The sequence below is a fragment of the Heteronotia binoei genome, chromosome 21 (genome assembly GCF_032191835.1).
Source record: "Heteronotia binoei isolate CCM8104 ecotype False Entrance Well chromosome 21, APGP_CSIRO_Hbin_v1, whole genome shotgun sequence".
Taxonomy (NCBI): Eukaryota; Metazoa; Chordata; class Lepidosauria; order Squamata; family Gekkonidae; genus Heteronotia; species Heteronotia binoei.
The window spans coordinates 38,810,616-38,829,305 of NC_083243.1; the positions used below are offsets into that span (position 1 = coordinate 38,810,616).

General features: G+C 48.1%; 1 protein-coding gene across 1 annotated transcript in view; it reads left to right on the forward strand.

The window, feature by feature from the left end:
- FBLN5 (fibulin 5) overlaps positions 1-18,690 on the forward strand; it is a 133,037-nt gene that overhangs the window by 107,991 nt on the left and 6,356 nt on the right. Inside the window, exons 8-9 of the mRNA XM_060261184.1 lie at positions 10,071-10,193; positions 13,864-13,990. Of these exons, the coding sequence (XP_060117167.1) occupies positions 10,071-10,193; positions 13,864-13,990 (250 nt within the window). The remainder of the gene's footprint in view (positions 1-10,070; positions 10,194-13,863; positions 13,991-18,690) is intronic.

Below are 18,690 nucleotides of genomic sequence, written 5' to 3' on the forward strand. Positions count from 1 at the left end.
CTCCACGAAGCCCTTCTCCTCCTGGAGTCTCTAGGCCTGCGGGTGAATGTCACCAAATCGCACTTCACCCCCACTCAACATCTCTGCTTCATAGGGGCCCATCTTCGCACCTCTTTACACCGTGCCTTCCTTCCAGAGGACCGTGCTATGACAATCATCACCCTTGCCAGGATGGTCCAGCTACATCCCATCCAACCGGCCCTAACTATTCAGCGTCTTTTAGGTCTGATGGCCGCTACTACAGCAGTCCTCCTCTTCGCCAGGCTACGAATGAGACCACTTCAGCTCTGGTTCGTACGTGCCTACCGGCCTCACGTGCAACCTCAGAGCACCCTGCTCACCGTCCCCAGGAGAGTCCTTCCTTCTCTCACTTGGTGGACCAGCCTCGACAACCTCCTCGAGGGCATGCCGTTCCTACCAACTACTCCAACGGCTATCGTGACAACAGACGCCTCCATGTGGGGATGGGGAGCCCACTTAGAAGGCAAGACTGTCAGAGGTCTCTGGACCCCTCAGGAGAGGACCCTGCACATAAACTGCTTAGAACTGATTGCGGTACACAGAGCTCTTCAATCCTTCCTTCCTCTCATTGCGGGTCGCCACATCCAGATTTCCACGGACAACATGGCAACAGTATTTTATGTAAACAAGCAGGGAGGCACCAGATCCCCTCGACTATGTCGCATAGCCACACTGCTCTGGGAATGGTGTATCAAACACAGCATCCACATGACCGCCATCCACCTCCCAGGTGTACAGAATGTATTGGCCGACTCCCTAAGCAGGATACGTATAGACGACCACGAATGGTCCATCAATCTGACCTACCTTCGTCGGATTTTCAGGTGCTTCGGGACCCCCAGGGTGGACGTCTTTGCCTCCAGGGACAATGCCAAATGTCACCGTTTCTACTGCAGGAAGGGCGACGATGCCTTCCTACATCTCTGGAGAGGTCCCCTCCACTACATTTTTCCGCCAACCCCCCTACTGACACGCGTGTTGACGAAGGTCGCACGGGATGGCACGGACTGCATCCTTATCGCACCGTGGTGGCCACGGCAACCATGGTTCACCAAACTTCTGCAAATGTCACAACACACTTACCGCCGCCTCCCGATCGTGGGAGACCTTCTATCGCAGGCGAACGGCCAGGTACTTCATCACAACCCTCGGGTTCTGGCCCTCACTGCTTGGAGGATACACTCACCTGCCTCTCCACAGAAGTGACCAATATTCTTCTCAACGCAAGGAAGCCTTCCACTAGACTCTCGTACCAACGCAAATGGAAGCGCTTTTGTTCCTTCGTTGCACCCTATCATTTGACACCTGAGGTAACACCTCTAAACCTGATTCTAGATTATCTCCTATCCCTGCAGAAATCAGGCTTGTGCTACTCTTCACTTAAGGTACACCTGTCTGCCATCTCGGCATTCCATGACACTATCGACGGCAGGACAGTGTTTTCTCACCCCTTATCTAAATCCTTCCTCAAAGGAATGCTGCACCTACATCCACCGGTTAAACCGTTCGTCCCAACGTGGAGTTTATCCCTTGTTCTTTCCTGTCTAATGAAGGCGCCCTTTGAACCCATGGCGACAATACAGCTCAATCTTCTTTCCTGGAAGACAGCATTGCTAATAGCCCTCACCTCGGGTAAGCGGGCAAGTGACTTATGTGCCTTCAGACATGACCCTCCCTACACCATCTTTCATAGGGACAAGGTTGTCTTAAGACCGGATCCTTCGTTCCTCCCCAAAGTTGTCTCCAAGTTTCATCTGTCTACCTCCACTGCGTTACCAACGTTTTTCCCTAACCCATCGGACCAGGGACAGCGATCCCTGCATTCTCTGGATGTCAGAAGGGCGTTAGCCTTCTATCTGCATCGCACACAACCTTTCCGTAAGGACCCTAACCTGTTTGTGGCCTACGGTAAACCGCGTAAAGGACACAAAATTTCTACCCAAAGACTATCCAAATGGGTAGTTAGTGCCATCAGGTTGTGTTACGAACTGGCTAAACAGCCTCTTCCCGAAGGCCTCAAGGCCCACTCTACTAGAGCGGTCTCCACGTCTTCGGCTTTTCTACAGGGCGTCTCCTTAGAGGACATCTGTGCAGCTGCATCGTGGTCCTCTCCTTCCACGTTCGTCTCCCATTACGCTTTGGACGTTCGTGCGAGACGGGACGCCTCTTTCGGCCAAGCAGTTCTCCGATCCATCTTCCACTGAAGTATGGTGAGTGTTTTCGCTTCTGCCTCTATGTCTTGGACATGATCTGTTTTCTTATGTGACTAACTATCTTCTTTTACCAGCACCCTCCTCCAGGTTACTCAGCTGGCTAGTCACCCATGTGTGGGACTGCACAGAGACCACGAAGAAGATAAACAGGTTGCTTACCTGTAACTGATGATCTTCGAGTGGTCATCTGTGCAGTCACACACGCCCACCCAGCCTTCCCCGCTGCTGGCTTCCTGTGGTTGTTACTTAACTCTGTACTGTGTTATGTCAGCGGCGGCTGGAAGAAACTGAGTGGAATGGGCGCTCCCCCCCCGCTCCAGGCATGCGCGGTCGCTGCCTGCTCCCCAGGGCGGGAGGGGAGCGCGCCAAAAGCGCTATAGGCGAGCTATTGGAACTCCGAGGAATGGATTCATTGCCTGCGGCAAGACCCATGTGTGTGACTGCACAGATGACCACTCGAAGATCATCAGTTACAGGTAAGCAACCTGTTTTTTCCTGCATTGTGCAGGGGGTTGGGCTAGATGACCCTGGAGGTCCCTTCCAACTCTATGATTCTAAGCATGATTGAACTTTGAAGGGAATTCTGGCCATCACATTTAAAGGGACTGCACAACTATTAAATGCCTTCCCTTCACTGGAAATAATGGAGGATGGGGGCACCTTCTTTTGGGTGTTCATAGAATTGGACCCCCTGGTCCAATCTTTTTGAAATTTGGATGGGGTCTTGAGGAGATGCACTGGTTGCTATACTGAAAATATGGTGCCTCTGCCTAAAAAACCCAGCCCCTCTAGAGCCCCAGATACCCATGGATCAATTCTCTGTCTCAACAGGGTATAATGGAGTGCCCAGCAGACATTTCCCTCCCCCCCCCCCTTTCTGATAACCTGAAGCAGTATTAGGGTCTCCAAACTGGGGGATCCCCTGCCCCCAACTGGGGATTGGTAACCCTGCACTCGCAAAATCCCCAGATGTTTCCTGAGTCAGACCTGACAGCCCCGAGCTAATATATACATGATACCGGCAAACTCAGAGATAAAAGTTTTGGTTTATTGAGAGAAATGGGGAAAAGATCTTGCAGTCCCAATCCTGGCTGAAATCTGGCTGAATCTTTTTAAAGAATCCTTGAAGATCTCAGCCAATGTGGGTCTAAGAGAGAACACAGTAAAAGTTGCATAATACTCCCTCTAAATTGTGGGGTCTTGTGAGCAAAAATTTTACTTCATGAGCTACTGGCATTAAAGTTCTGACCTATTGCATAAATTAGTTTGCTCTGGGGCCAGTTTTCCTGAATTGAGTCAAAAATGTGTGAGCCGGAGGCTAAAAAACTGAGCTAGCCCACACAAACTCAGCGTAGAGAGAACACTGCATACAGGTGGTATCTATCCCTTGATAAATTGGATAATATGTTCCTTGGCTTTTTTTGTAGAAAAAGCCCAGCAGGAGCTGGTTTGCATATTAGGCCACATCCCCTGATGTCACCATTGTTTCACAACAGGAACTCATTTACATATTACAACACATCCTCTGACACCAAGCCAGCCGGAACTGTGTTCCTGTGTGTTCCTGCTAAAAAAAAGCGGTGTTCCCCACAACTTCTAGAAAGTGTTGCCATTGTAGTAGGGGGGAAAATAGTACCTTTCTACATAATTGGTGGCTCTGCCCACAGGTTAAAGTACTGGGAAGGTATAGTTAATATAATAGAAGAAATGCTACAGTTTAGTAATCCTGAGATTGCTCTCCCAAGGTTGGTATCAAAGGAGTGTCGGAGCGGGAGTAGCAGAGTGAGGGAGATGACTTGCCCGACACAGGGCTTCAGGAAAGAAAATCAGGCAGACACGTGCAACTAGTGCCAAAAGGTGTATTAACATATATACACAACAAGTGCTCTCTTGTGCAGTCTATACAATATCACCTCCACGGACAAAGTGCTTCGCCTAACCACCATCTCACAGGGAGAGACCTGTGTGATGCACACACAGATCATATATAGTCCAAGCAGCCAATCCTGGCCATGCTGACTCAGCAGATTGCATCACTTGGCTTCTGCCGGCTCAAGCCGGTCTGCTGATCAGGTCACTGTGACCTAGCCTGGCAGCTAGATCACCAGCTGTCATACTGTGGCTGTCAGACTGGGTTTATGTAGATTCTTGCTCCAACACACCTCCTAATCTATTTAAACCCAGTGCACCAAAACACTTTACACAGTTTACATACATGTCCACCAGCAACATTACAGTTCATATTTACGTAGCTCGGAACCCTTTCCGGAATTCGTTCAGGAACTCATCATGATTGTAAAACACATCATCGTGTTCCTGTTCAGCCAGCTCTTTCAGACGCTTGGCTTCAGCCTCCTTCTCCCTTGCCTCGCACTCTGCCACCCAGGCTTTCCATTTCTTAGCCTTTTCTTTTAACATTTCCTCAAATCCGGGTGGGTCTGGATTGACAGTCAGAGTGACATAGGGACACTTGTACCTAGCGGGACGTTGGCCTTTGGTGGACCTGGCAGACACCCGTGGCCCTGTGCTTGGACCAGCTTTGTCTTCTTCGGGTTGCTCTGTTCCCACCTCCTGGGCTGGTTGCTCTGCCCCTGTACTTGGGTGTTGAACCTCCTGACTCTCACACTTTACCTCCAGTTCCTGCATTTGAGGCTCTGCCTGCTGACTCTGCTCGTCAGGCTCTGTGCCAGCATTCGGCTCACCTTCTCCAGCCCCACTGGGTGCCACCTCCTGGGCTGGAGTTCTGGGCTGCGCTCCAACATCGTTATCGCTACTTGGCAGCAGGACAAATTGTTTCTGCAAGGAGTGCAACCTTGGCCAGCTGCTTTTTTCATTGAACTGGGCACTCTTACTAAGTGTTATCTTGCTTTTGCTATTGCAGAAACGATAACACCTGGCCCTTGGCTTGTAGCCCAGAAAAATTAGGCTCTCTGCCCGGACATCCCCCTCCCCGCTACTCGTGGAGTGGATGCCAACCCGAGCCCGTGACCCAAAGACTTTTAAAGAACTCAAATCTGGGGTCTTGTTCAACAGTAACCTGTAAGGCACATTTTTCACAGTATTACACCAAACCCTATTTTGCAAAAAAACAGCTGCATGTATGGTTTCTGCCCAATAGGTCATTGGCAGTTGTGCATCCTCTAACATGCAATACATCACATTCTGCAATACAGCCCCATGCCCATTTTCTCGGGGCGTTGCCGGGTTCGTCAGACGGTGGGCAATGCCCTTGTTCTCCAGCCAACGTTTCATCTGGTTAGATAAGAATTCCCCCCCTCTGTCGGTTTGTACAGCTAGGAGATTAACCCCTAATTGTCTCTCCACTGCTTTGACCCACTTGGTGAATGTCTTATACACCTCAGACTTATGCACCATGGTGAAAACCCACGCGTACCTCGTGTGGTCGTCGGTGGCCACCAAGCAGTATCTCCTCCCCGACAGACTCTTTGGCAATGGGCCAATAACGTCTAAATGGACTAGTTCCAGGGCTCGTGTGCTTTCCCTTGAGCTTTCTTTAGCAACAGCACACGCCTTGCTTTTGGTCTTCTTGCAGACCTGGCAATCCAAGTAACATTTGCAAGGATTTACTTTCAAACTAGGCACAAGCTCCAGGGTTTTCTTTAACGCCCTAAATCCGCAGTGCCCAAGTCTCCTATGGAGCAAATGTATACAATTATTGTGCACAGGCTCATTCGACACCTGAGCCACCTGGGCACAATCACTCTGGACCACATACAGTTTACCTTCCCTCTTTCCTGTCACAAGCAACTTTCCCCCACCTCCCAGGATTTTGCAGCAGGTTTTCTCAAATCTCACCTGGTATCCCTGGTCAAACAGTGTACTAACACTCAACAGGTTAGACTGCAGTGAGGGTACATACAACACATTTTGCAACATACAGTTCAGTGCAGGAAATTCCACATTGCCTGAGCAAACAGAATTGGCAGTGGTCCCATCAGCCAATCTCACATACTTATGCTCAGGACTGTCAATGTTTTTCAACAACTCCTTCTCGCAGCAGAGATGGCTCGTTGCCCCGGAGTCTAAAATCCAAGCAGACCCTGTGCTCTCTACTGCAGACGTGACCAGCCGGGTTGCTTCCTCACACGGGCTGGCGGTCCTCCGCTCTCGCCGCACACGCCCCCGCCTCTTCTCCCTCTCAGGGCAAGCTCGGAGTAGGTGCTGCGACGACCCGCATCCATAGCAGCGACGGACTGCAAACGCAGTCGGCTCCACTTCCTCCACCTTCGGACGCCTGCCAGCAGCAAAAGCTGGCTCATTCTTGGCTGTCTTCCCGGACACACCGATAACAGCACGCTGCCCGGCCGACACCCCCGGACAGCTCACGGCCGCAATTCTCTCTTGGAAGTCAAGCAGGTGGGCACAGACGTATTCCATGGTCAGGGTCGCTACGTCCACCGTCTCCAGAGAAGTTATCAGGGGAGTGTACTCAGGTGGCAACGACGACAGCAAAATGTACACTCTGTCGTCTGGAGCTACAGTCTTGCCTCTTGCCTCCAGCTCAACGAAACAGTCCGTTAGCCGTTTGATGTGATCTTTCACACACCCTCCAGCCGGCATAACGGTGCGGAACATCCTCCTTGTCAAGGCCATGAGGGAACCAGCAGTGGTGCTAACATGCACCGCACTCAACGCGTCCCAGGCAGCCTTGGGAGTGTCCTTCCCTCGCACATAAACCAGCTGGTCATCTCCTATAGATAGCACTATGTTGGCCAGTGCCTTATCCGATAACACAGTCTCGGCAGGAGATAAGTCAGCAGGGGGGTTACTCACGAACAGCCATTGCCCTTCACGCTTGAGGTAGTGTTGCATTCTCAGGCTCCACACCGCGTAGTTGGCTGAGGTGAGCTTCTCAACGGCTACTCCAAGCTGTTGTTGAGCCATCGTGCCGACTCCTCCTCACGGCTGGCTGCCGACGTCCCTCTGGCTCTCAAACAGAGAACGGTGGTGCTTCTGTGTCCTTCACCGGCGTTCCTCGCCTCCGGCTCTTTCCAAACTCACAGTCAGCTCAACTCTCAACTCTCTCCTCCGCGCAGCGGAAGCGCCCTGGGCCCATAACCCTGTCGGAGCGGGAGTAGCAGAGTGAGGGAGATGACTTGCCCGACACAGGGCTTCAGGAAAGAAAATCAGGCAGACACGTGCAACTAGTGCCAAAAGGTGTATTAACATATATACACAACAAGTGCTCTCTTGTGCAGTCTATACAATATCACCTCCACGGACAAAGTGCTTCGCCTAACCACCATCTCACAGGGAGAGACCTGTGTGATGCACACACAGATCATATATAGTCCAAGCAGCCAATCCTGGCCATGCTGACTCAGCAGATTGCATCACTTGGCTTCTGCCGGCTCAAGCCGGTCTGCTGATCAGGTCACTGTGACCTAGCCTGGCAGCTAGATCACCAGCTGTCATACTGTGGCTGTCAGACTGGGTTTATGTAGATTCTTGCTCCAACAAGGAGGCAGTGCCAGATTAAACCTTGTGGAGGCCCCTAGGCAGTCAAAATCTCGGGGACCCCCTTGCAAATTGTCTCAGTCAGAATGCCCACCCTGCTGCCCGCAGCCCCCCATTGCAGCCTGCAGGCACTTTTTCAAAAGCCCCTTTTACTAAGCTGCAGGGGAGAGGCAGAGAGAGGCAAGCTTGGCAACTACGCCAGCAGCTGCACCAGGCAAGCTGGGCAAAGAGCGGCTCGGTTGCTGGCTGCGTGTGCAGGCTGGGAGGTCTGCAAGCAGGGAGAAAGCTGGAGGGGGGCCTGGCGGGGGAGCCAGTCTGGGGCCCCTAAAGGCATGGTGGCCCATAGGCCAGTGCCCACTTTGCCTAATTGTTAATCTGGCACTGCAAGGAGGGTAAGAAAGGCTTGTAAACCAGGGTTGCCTACCTCCAGGTGGAGGCTGGAATTTCTCCTGGAATTGCAGCTGATCTCCAAACTACAGAAATCAGTTCCCCTACAGAAAGTGCCTGCTTTGGAGGATGGACTGTATGGCATTATACCCTCATGAGGCCCCTCCCCTCCCCAGGCTCCAGTCCCAAATCTGCAGGAATTTCCCAGCCCAGAGTTGGCAACTCCATAATAGATTATTAGGAAGCTCTCAGTCATGGCCAGGCTGTTGGTAGTAAAGGAGGAGGAGGAGATTGGATTTATACCCCACCTTTCACTTGGAGTTTCAGAATGACTTATCATCTCCTTTCCCTTCCTTCCCCACAACAGACACCCTGTGAAGCAGGTGGGGCTGAGAGAGCTTTCAAATAACTGCTCTTAAGAGAACTTCTCTTGAGAGAACTATGACTGACCCAAGGTCACCCAGCAGCTGCACCTGGAGGAGTGGGGAATCATACTCAGTTCTCCAGATTAGAGTCCGCTGTTTTCTTTAAAACTGGAATAGAAGAGACCTTGTAAGCAATAAAGTAAAAGAAACAGTTTTAGAGTATATTTAAAGATAAGGTTAAATGAATTATTAACAGTAATGTTTTTGGCCTGGTATCTTCATGCTGATAAATATGAATGTATATAGAACTTTTGTGGATGGCTGGAGGAGTTATAAGTAGAAAAATAAACTTCTGCTAATCAGGCCTAGATCCAGGAGGCTGAAGGAGAAAAGAGAAGGTAGTTCACTCCCTTTGGCTTCTCTGTGCTTCCATACATGTCCATTACAACTTGGCATTTCCTCAGTTTGGCTCAACTCGTAAGTAGTTTTGGTCCGGTGGGCTTCCTCAGAATTTAAGGTTTTTGCACATCCGCTCCCCAGACGCATTGCAGAAAATGCATTTAAATCTGGTTTCAATCAAAATTTTGGAGGGTTGCTTAGTAATTTTGATATTGCGAAACCCTGTGTTGACCTAGTCCAGCAGTGACCTATACTGACTCTTTATTGGCTGAAGGCCATAATCCACTGCAATTAGGGTTGCCAGCCTCCAGATGGGGCCTGGAGATTTCCCACTTTTACAACTGATCTCCAGCTGGCAGAGATCCACTCCCCTGGAGTTAATGGCTGCTTTGAAGGGTGGACTCTATGGCATTGTACCATGCTGAGGCCTCTCCCTTCCCCAAACCTCACCCTCTTCCAGATCCAGTCTCCAGGTATTTTCCAACACAGACCCAGCAACCCTAGCTGCAATATTTAAACAAACCATCTCTGACATGAAAAGGGAAGGCTTACCCTAAGATGAGTGACAAAATTTATTGTCCCAGGGAACATACTGTAAGGCATCTGAGTTCCCAACATAAGACCTATACTGGGCAGAACATTTAGAGCCATGGTGACAGAAGTCCCCAGAAATGGGTAGGCTGGCAAAATAATAAGGGCACCCTACATTAACTGTTGCAGGAAAATGTAGGAGAGCAGGGCTTTTTTTGTAGCAGCAACTGCTTTGCATATTAGGCCACACCCCCATGATGTAGTCAATCCTCCAAGAGCTTACAGGGCTCTTAGTACAGGGCCTACTGTAAGCTCTTGGAGGATTGGCTACATCAGGGGTGTGTGGCCTAATATGCAAAAGAGGCCTGCTACAAAAGAGGCCCTGCAGGAGAGAGTTGTCAACTGCAGCTTCAGAAATAAGATGAGAGGGGAGAGTTAGGGGAGAAGGAGCTCAATGGGGATGGAATGCCATTTCTTTCAGAGGAACTGATCACTGTAGCCTGGAGATCGTTGTAGTTCCAGGAAGCAGCATCATACCAGCCACGCAGAAAATCATACAGGTGGATAGATAAAGATAGATAAAGGTGGGGCTCTTTAGCTAACTTGGGTAGCAATGATCAGAACCTATTGAGAATGAACTGTTCATCCTTCTTAATACTAAATTTCATCCTTGCAGATATGGACGAATGCAGCTTCTCAGAATTTCTTTGTCAACACGAATGTGCCAATCAGCCAGGCAGTTACTACTGCTTCTGCCCTCCCGGCTACGTATTGCTCGATGACACCAGAAGCTGCCAGGGTAAGAATTTTTAAAAAACCAGATGTGATTTTAGAGAACAAGCTTGCCATTTTTATTGAAAGGGGGGGGGGAGATAATGAATCAAAATGTATCCAAACTTTGCAAAGTAAAAAAATCTAAGCAAGGAATTTTGTTTTATATTGTAAGACATAACACGGCAGGAACTCTTGTGCAATACTGCTGAGCACATAACCATGCGAGGGGTGTCATTACAATTAATGGGATTCCTGGCCTAACCGGGTATGGTTAAAGATTACACAACATGTCCCATGTTGTCCCCTTTTTTACTCCCACTGTGAAGAAATGTGGCAAAGTTCCGAACGGCCTTAATAGAGGAAAGTCAGCTCTACACGTAACCTGGTCTCTTGTTTACTACAGAGCTGTGGAAAAAAGTGAATGTATGAAATACTTTCTTGAGTAACTATGTTTGAATGCTAGTTATGTGAATCTGCACCCCTCTGCCTTAAGCATCATTGGGCAGAAGTTTGGACTGCCTTACTTTGGCAGAATTAAGTGACTGCAATTCCAGCTTCTTTTTTTCTAGTATATGTGCTGTCATATTGCAGAGGTCAAGCCCAGCAAAGGCTTTTCTGTCTTCCTTATCAGAGAGGAAATGCAATCTGTGTAGATAAGACACTGAAAGCTGCAAATCCTAATGGCTTCAGACTGCTTAAATTCTCCACGATTGATCAGGCATTTGATCAAGTGGGAAAACAGGTAGTGGAAGCCTAAAGTGTAATCTTAAGAAGAGTTACACTATCTTAAGTCCATTATAACCAGTGAACGACTGAAGTTCTGGAGGTGTCTTCTTCTAGCCACTCACATGTACATACTGGTTCTAGCTAAATTTTCTTAATGCAGTTGAGTGTTCACATGAATCTGAAACTATTATCTGACACCTGCATTCTTCTTTAACTGTTTTACTGATGGAAGCTGTGAACAGATGTGTTGGATGGTAAGATAAGTCACATGACCTGGGTCATTCTTTTAGACACAGGAGGAAATCAATGCATCTATAACTCTTTGGGGAGACTTCAAAGTGGGTTCAGTCATATTTTCTTGTCCTGCCAATGCTTATTATTTGTATGCATGATGTTGGCCTTCAGAGCTTTGACCTACTGGAATCAATTTCATGATGCATGAGTATATGGGCAACACTGTAGTCAACCACAGAGTTGTTTCGCAATCAGTTGATTCCCAGGGTATGTGTATTCATTCTATGTGAAAGAGAATGTGTAAGAAGATGGCAGCCAGCCCACAAGTAGTATCTGGAGCAGTCACACAGCCAAACTGCTGTTCAATAACTATCTTGACTTATGTTTGCCACTTGGCATTCATTGTACTCTTTTGTTTGTCTGATTTTTTGATACATCTGAATGGGGATCAGGAAGGAACTGTCAAGGCACTTATGGGCTAGGATCTTGTAAATGTGACATGTTGACAGCTGAACGGGTACATTGTTATTATTCCCAAATGATGAGGCATTTCAGGTGCAGTTACTGCAGGGTTTAGTTTCTTTTGGATGAGAGCACAGTGAGAGTCATAACATTCACACGCGCACAGAGGCCTTTATTTATATTCATGTTGAGCTTAGAGGAGACAAGCGCAGAGAGAGAGAGAGGGAGATAGAGATTAAGAGAGAGAGCTGTTCTTTACAGCCATATCAGTTTTCTCCCAAAAGCCAATGCCATCCAGTTGGATGTCTCCAAGGTTATTTCCTTCAGCACCTTCCAGCCTTTTCTTCCTTGCTGGTTGCAGCATTACTTCGGGACAAATTATAGTCTCTCTGTCACACATATTTTCTGTAGATCATTAGGCCCGGCCTGAGGGCGCATGGCACCCCAGGCAGCCTTGATGCCCACCGCCCACCCACCCCTAGTCTCCCATAGCTATGAACCTGATTGCTTATGTTTCAGCTATTAGTGCCCACTGAGGAAACTGTAGTCCGTTAGCACTAGCCATTAGCAAACAATCAGGTATCAGTTATATAAATAAAAGCCCTACCGTGGTGGCAATTCTGAGGATTTTCATTCGTTAGATGTGGCTTGCACAGGATTGGCTCACACCGTCTGCCGTGCCATTGGCTGATTCTGCTCTCCCCTCCCACTGCCAGCCCCATCAGGCAATAACTCCAGCATAAGCCCACTGACCTTCAAGGGAGACCATTCTCTGCTGACAGGGGGCCTTACTGATCAGCACAGCCTCTCCTCAGGGCCTGTTGTAGGAAGTCCAGGACAGTCTGTCTGAGAGCAGGCAAGGAGGTGCGAGGGTGTAAAATGGGAAACATTTGTGGTGCCTGGCCCCGCAGACCGCCCCCCAGCTATGGGCCTGTGCTCATGAGAAAACTGCAGGGTTCCTTCTCTTCAACTGAGGAAAAAGGAATGTTCATTCACAGCAGGGAGGGGCCCTTTCCACCTGCCAATGCTCTTCACTCTTTCTATTCCAATTAGGCTACAGTGGGCTCACATGACAGAATGGACTCTGAGGGAAAGGCATTTCCTCCTGTTGCCAATCTCCAGGTGAGGGCTGGAGATCACTCAGAGTTACAACTGCTCTCCAGATGGCAGAGATCAACTCCCCTTGAAGTGGAGGGGGGGAGTGAATGCCTTCACTTGGGTGGGTGGGAAGACACAAGGCTGGGGGAAGCACTCGCACAGAGGCCTTTAGTGGTACCTTTCCACATTGGTCAGAAGGGGTGGGGTTTGAGGAGGGGTGGAACCTCAGACAGGGACAATGCCATTTCATCCTAGGGAACCACTGGAGATCACTCAGATTTACAACTACTCCCCAGATAGCAGAGATAAGCTCCTCTTGAAGTGGGGGGAGGTTAATGCCTTCAATTGGGTGGGTGGGAAGACAGCAAGGGTGGCAGGCACTTGCCCAGAGCCTCCTTCTAGAGCCCGTATTTTTTTTTCCACAACGGGCCTTACTCCTAGTACAAATGATAATACTACTGTGTATTATTTCTTGGAGACAGAATTTGTGTTCTGATTTTTTTTTTCAATTCCCAGGATTCCAAAGTGCCAAAAAGACAGGGTGTGACATAACTTGTTAAAGCATACTTTTAATGAGCTCTTTGATATTTTTTTTTGTTATTTTGAAAATAAAACAGCAGTTCTCAAATTGTGCATTGCACAATGGAAGGCTGTTTTATTATTTTTGAAACATTTATATCCTATCCTTCCCCCAAAGAATTTGAGGCAACATACATTGTAGCTATTATCTTAGCCTTACAGCAATTTGTAAGGTAGCCTGACAGTGTATAACTAATTTAAGGTAAGGTAACCTTGATCACTTCATGGCAAGTGGAGGGTGCAACATGTGACAAGTTTTGATTCAAGTTCAGTAGGCCAGTTGCTATACCACACAGGGCACTATAACCAGAGGATGGAAGATTTTATTAGGCCAAGTTCCTATGTGCCATTCTCCTGTTGTTGGTATGCATGTGTAAAAAACAAAAAGCAGTTCTAAAAGAATGAATTCCTAATTTTTGATATGTGAAAAACAGCCTTCAGTGCTTTTTTCCAAAGCCTCTGAATTGACTGATGGCCTTGTAGAAATGTTGATTTCTTTCACTTTATAATGCATATGTAATTTCAGTCATGGACAAACAATTTTCTGTGCCACTTACCTGGAAAACAGTGTGTTAAATATTTTTTTTAAATCTTAGAGATTAATGAATGTGAAATTGGAAACCACACTTGCACTGTGCACCAAACTTGTTTCAACATTCAAGGCGGATTCAAATGCCTAGACCCAATAAGATGCGAGGACCCTTATATCAAGATCAACGATCAGTAAGTAATGTATTTAGAGGAAGGCACTCCTTTTCTTAATGAGGCTTAAGGGGCAGAGACATTAACCAAGCTGTAACAGTTCTGTTGGCCTGTTGTCATAAAAACATGACCGTCTGGCATCTCCATACATTACTTTTATCATGTGCATGCCTATGGTGCTTGGAAACGTGTAATGCCCAGAGTGATAAAAAACCTGAGGTTAGCTGTGGCTGCTTGTTGAATATATATATCAGGGGTGTTGAACTCCCTCATTTGTTATGAGGGCCGGATCTGACATAAATGAGACCTTGTCGGGGCGGGCCATGTGTGTACCTCTTTAAGATTAAGTAGCAGAGATACAAACTTTTAAAAGGACACAGACAAACATGACTAAAGATATATTTTTTAAACTTAAAACATTAGCGCTTGTTGGTCTTAAAGGTACTTTCTTTGTATCCAGGGGATCCAGGGAACTGGGCAAAGGAAGCTCTGGCTCTTTCCTTCCTTCCCCAGAGGACCAGGATGGGGAGGAGCCTCAATCAATGGAGAAAATTGCGGTTTTGCTCTGTAGCTCCTGAGTGATTGAGCAAGCCTTGTAAAGCAAGCTGAGATGCAGAAGAAAGCAAGAGAGAGGGAGAAGGAAGCAGACAAGAGCCAGTTGCTTGGGGGCCTGATTCGGCCTCCGGGCTGCATGTTTGACACCCTTGATTGATATACTTAGTTGCAAATCTGGGTTTGTTGCTATGTAATACGTAAAACAGTCCTTAGCTTAAAAGCACCAGGGAGTTTGTATTTATTTATAACCTATATTAGCTGTCTTTCTGCCTTAAAGAAATTCGGTACAATACAAATAGCACAAAACACTATTTTACCACCAATTAAAATCAACAGTTTAAAATTGCTGGTAGGCAGAAGAACTGGAACAAATCAAAGGCTGTCATGAATAAGACTGTCCATTGATGCATCACCTGTGATGGATGGGCAGCCCAGTCTCAAGAGCCTGCTGAATACAACGTAGCTACAACAGTGTGGCTCTGCCACAGTGGACGCATCACCGGTTGGTTCCATATGGACAGTCTGCAGGGGGGAAATAACAATACGCACCCCTCCATGGGGCCTGGACCAAAGTTCTGGAATCCCTTGGCAATCCTGGCACCATTTACCAATCAGGGAACATTGTTCAATGATGTTCCTGTGAGAGGCATAAATAAATATGTATAGCCAATCATTCGCTTCAAAACTGCCCTGGCCCTCAGGTGTCACACTCCCCCCCCCACCCATGTGGATTACAAGAAGGCATATAGGAAAGACCTGCCTAGACCACAACCCAAACAGGTCTGTGTCCAGAGCAGCAGTAACCCTGAAGTCAACACGGCCTGAGACTGACATATCTGAAGAACCACGTGTCTGGAGGGCTTGCCTCCTGGCTCGTTTCCATCCTCGCCCGCCGCCACCGCAGGAACCGCTGGGAGACGCCCCTCTGAACTCCGCCTTGTTTGCCGACGGTTCCAGCTCCGGAAGGATCTCTAGCCTCCGGCGGGGAAACCTGCGGACGCCACCTGGTGACTTGGCCACTGGCAAGGACCAACCTCATGCAACTGGGCTCAATAAAAGTGGGGGAGACAAGCTGGGAGGGGTGAGATACCAGGAGGGACAGGATTTAAAGGGAGCCATGGATACACGCCAGAGAGGAAGAGCTTGGTGGTGTTGTTTCGGCTGGTTCAGAGAGAAAGAAGGGGGCGAACGACAAGAGCAAGAGTGGTCCGGGGTGTCTAGGTGATGTTAACCAGCCCTCCACTCAGTCTGAGGCATGTCTGGTCCCCAGTTTAATCTGTCCTGGAGCGGCCGCCCAGCCCCTCCCAGGGTCCAACGGGAAGAACCTGACACCACCTTTCCCCATATTTGCCTTGAAGGGCCTTACATTTGGCCAGCCATCATCGGCTGACATCATTGTCCCCGACCTGAAGGATGTCTGGCTTACCTCGACAAGAGCTAGGGCTTTCTCTGCTCTGGCCCCTGCCTGGTGGAACATGCTCCCATCAGAGTTCAGAGCCCTAACAGATTTGTTACCTTTTTGTAGGGCCTGCAGAATGGAGCTGTTCCACCAGGCCTTTGGGTAAGGCAGCAGGCATCCAAAGTAAATGGAATCTGGCCTCCCTTGTCATAATATGCTGTACTATGCCCAATATTCCATCCTTAGCTGGGCCTACCGATGTATTATTAGTTCCAGCTTGTAGCTATTTAATATTTGGCTGATTAGTCTTCTGCTTGAAAGTATGTGCTTTTAATTGTTTTAATTGTATTTAATTGTTTCTTTGTTTAAATCTACTGTACTCTTCCCTGAGCCCATTTGTGGGAAGGGCAGAATAGAAATCTACTAAATAAAATAAAACACATTCCAAGGTGCCTGATGGATATGTGTTTGATTCCCAGCCCATTGCCAGGTTCTCTTTACATCACTTTAGCCATGCTGGAGGACTGCAGAGACTAGAGCAGCAAGAGAGGAACACACAACATCACCTGCAACAAACTATTTTGCACACAGCCCCACTTAGTTTGGACATATGAAGCTGCCTTATACTGAATCAGACCCTTGATCCATCAAAGTCAGTATTGTCTACTCAGACTGGCAGCGGCTCTCCAGGGTCTCAAGCTGAGGTTTTCCACACCTATTTGCCTGGACCCTTTTTTGGAGATGCCAGGGATTGAACCTGGGACCTTCTGCTTACCAAGCAGATGCTCTACCACTGAGCCACCGTCCCTCCCCTGGGATGTATCCTGGGATTGAGCCCAGCATAGGGGAAGACTGCCAAAAGACAGTCCACCTTTTCCCCTGGCAGTGGTCATGCCTCCTATCCTGCACCTGAGACCAATGTAGGTTTGCCATTCTCCAGATGCTGGCTGGAGATCTGAAATTACAGTTGGTCTGCAGCTTACAGAGATCAACCCCCCTGGAGAAATGGCTGCTTTGGAAGGTGGGCTATATGGCATGAGGTCCCTCCCCTCTCCAAACTTGGCCCTCTCCAGGCTCTACCCCCAATCTAGAGCTGGCAACCCTAGGCTGGTGTCCTAGTCACCAACCTAGCAAGCAGACACAAAAGAAAGAATAGTGTAGGCAGGACTTTTTTTGTAGATAAAGCCCAGCAGGAATTCATTTGCTTTTTAGGTCTAACCCCCTGATGCCAAGCCAGCTGAACTGATCCTGCTAAAAAAGAAGCCCTGTGTAGGGCATTAGACATCACTTTACTTACTTACTTTATTTTATTTGATTTATATCCCGCCCTCCCTGCCGAAGCAGACTCAGGACGGCTCACAACATAAAATTCTACTGCTGCCCTGATGCCCTGCCAGTCATATGGAGCTGGTCAGGGAACATGGCTAAGACAAGCATGCCCCACTGTAAAGACAGTGTAAAGACGGTGGCTCAGTGGTAGAGCATCTGCTTGGTACGCAGAAGGTCCCAGGTTCAATCCCTGGCATCTCCAACTAAAAAGGGTCCAGACAAGTAGGCATGAAAAACCTCAGCTTGAGACCCTGGAGAGCCACTGCCAGTCTGAGTAGACAATACTGACTTGGATGGACCGATTCAGTATAAAGCAGCTTCATCTGTTCATGACATCAGGATGGCATGGCCAGAGCCCCAGGTTTGATCCCAACATGGGGAGAGCCCTCTGTCAGTCCAGCTGTGCAGAAATGATGTTTTGCCCCCACGAACAGCAAAATGGGGGTGAAATGGCCCTGCTGACAGGGCCAATGCTTCCATCCCACCCTAGACATCCATCCTTTGGGCTGACATGCCCCTTTGCAGTACTTCCATCCCACACCTAAACTGCCTATCACTGCCATCTGCTCCAGCATCCCTTCCACCTAGAGCCCCCCCCGAAAAGCAGAAATCTGGTCCCCTGCAACAGCATTACTGTTCCTTTGTGGACAGTCCCCTAGCCTGCCTGCTGTGTGAACCGTGCACAGCAGCTGGCAGAGGGCATGAGTGGTAATCACCTCTCTGACTGAAGAGAGGTCAGACGTTTATTTCAAGTGCCAAGTGAAAACCTTGTCTCCCAGCCCAAAATCACTCAAAATTAACTTTTAACATCTTTATTTAAAACAAATTAAATCACTCTTAAGATAATTAAATAAAAAGAAACACAGTGATGCCAAAAACGCTAGCAATATGTTGACAAAATTAGAAATAAAAAAGTAAACACGTCATTTCTTATCCTATCGTAAATGTAAATTACTTCTCACCGAAGTGTTTTCATAGATGAGAGAATTTCACTGCAGCCCATAGGTGCAGTTATGCGAACCTCACATGACTTTATTAAACCATCTAACTTGTTTCCTCTGAAGGCGTGATGTTAGATACCTCTCAGCATAGAATAAAACTTTCTCAAAGAATAGTTCTTTCAAACTGTTCTGCTTGTTCTGATCAGACAAAGATTTGTTCTAGGCATAAAGCCCAGATGCATAAATTGTTTTTTCTCAAGGCTTGGGCAATGAGAACTATGCTGAAACTGTAAAAAACAACACATATTTGCAGATATGAAAAAAAAAGCAAATTCTCAGGCCTACTTTGTTCAGGATTCTATACCATTGAAGTCAACATTTGTGACAGTCCCACAGGGTGCAGTTCTTCCTGTATCTGCCTACATGCAGAGGAGGGGGTGCCCTGGCAAGGGATGATACTGACAGCCCTATTTAGCACTACAAGCATCGCAACAGAC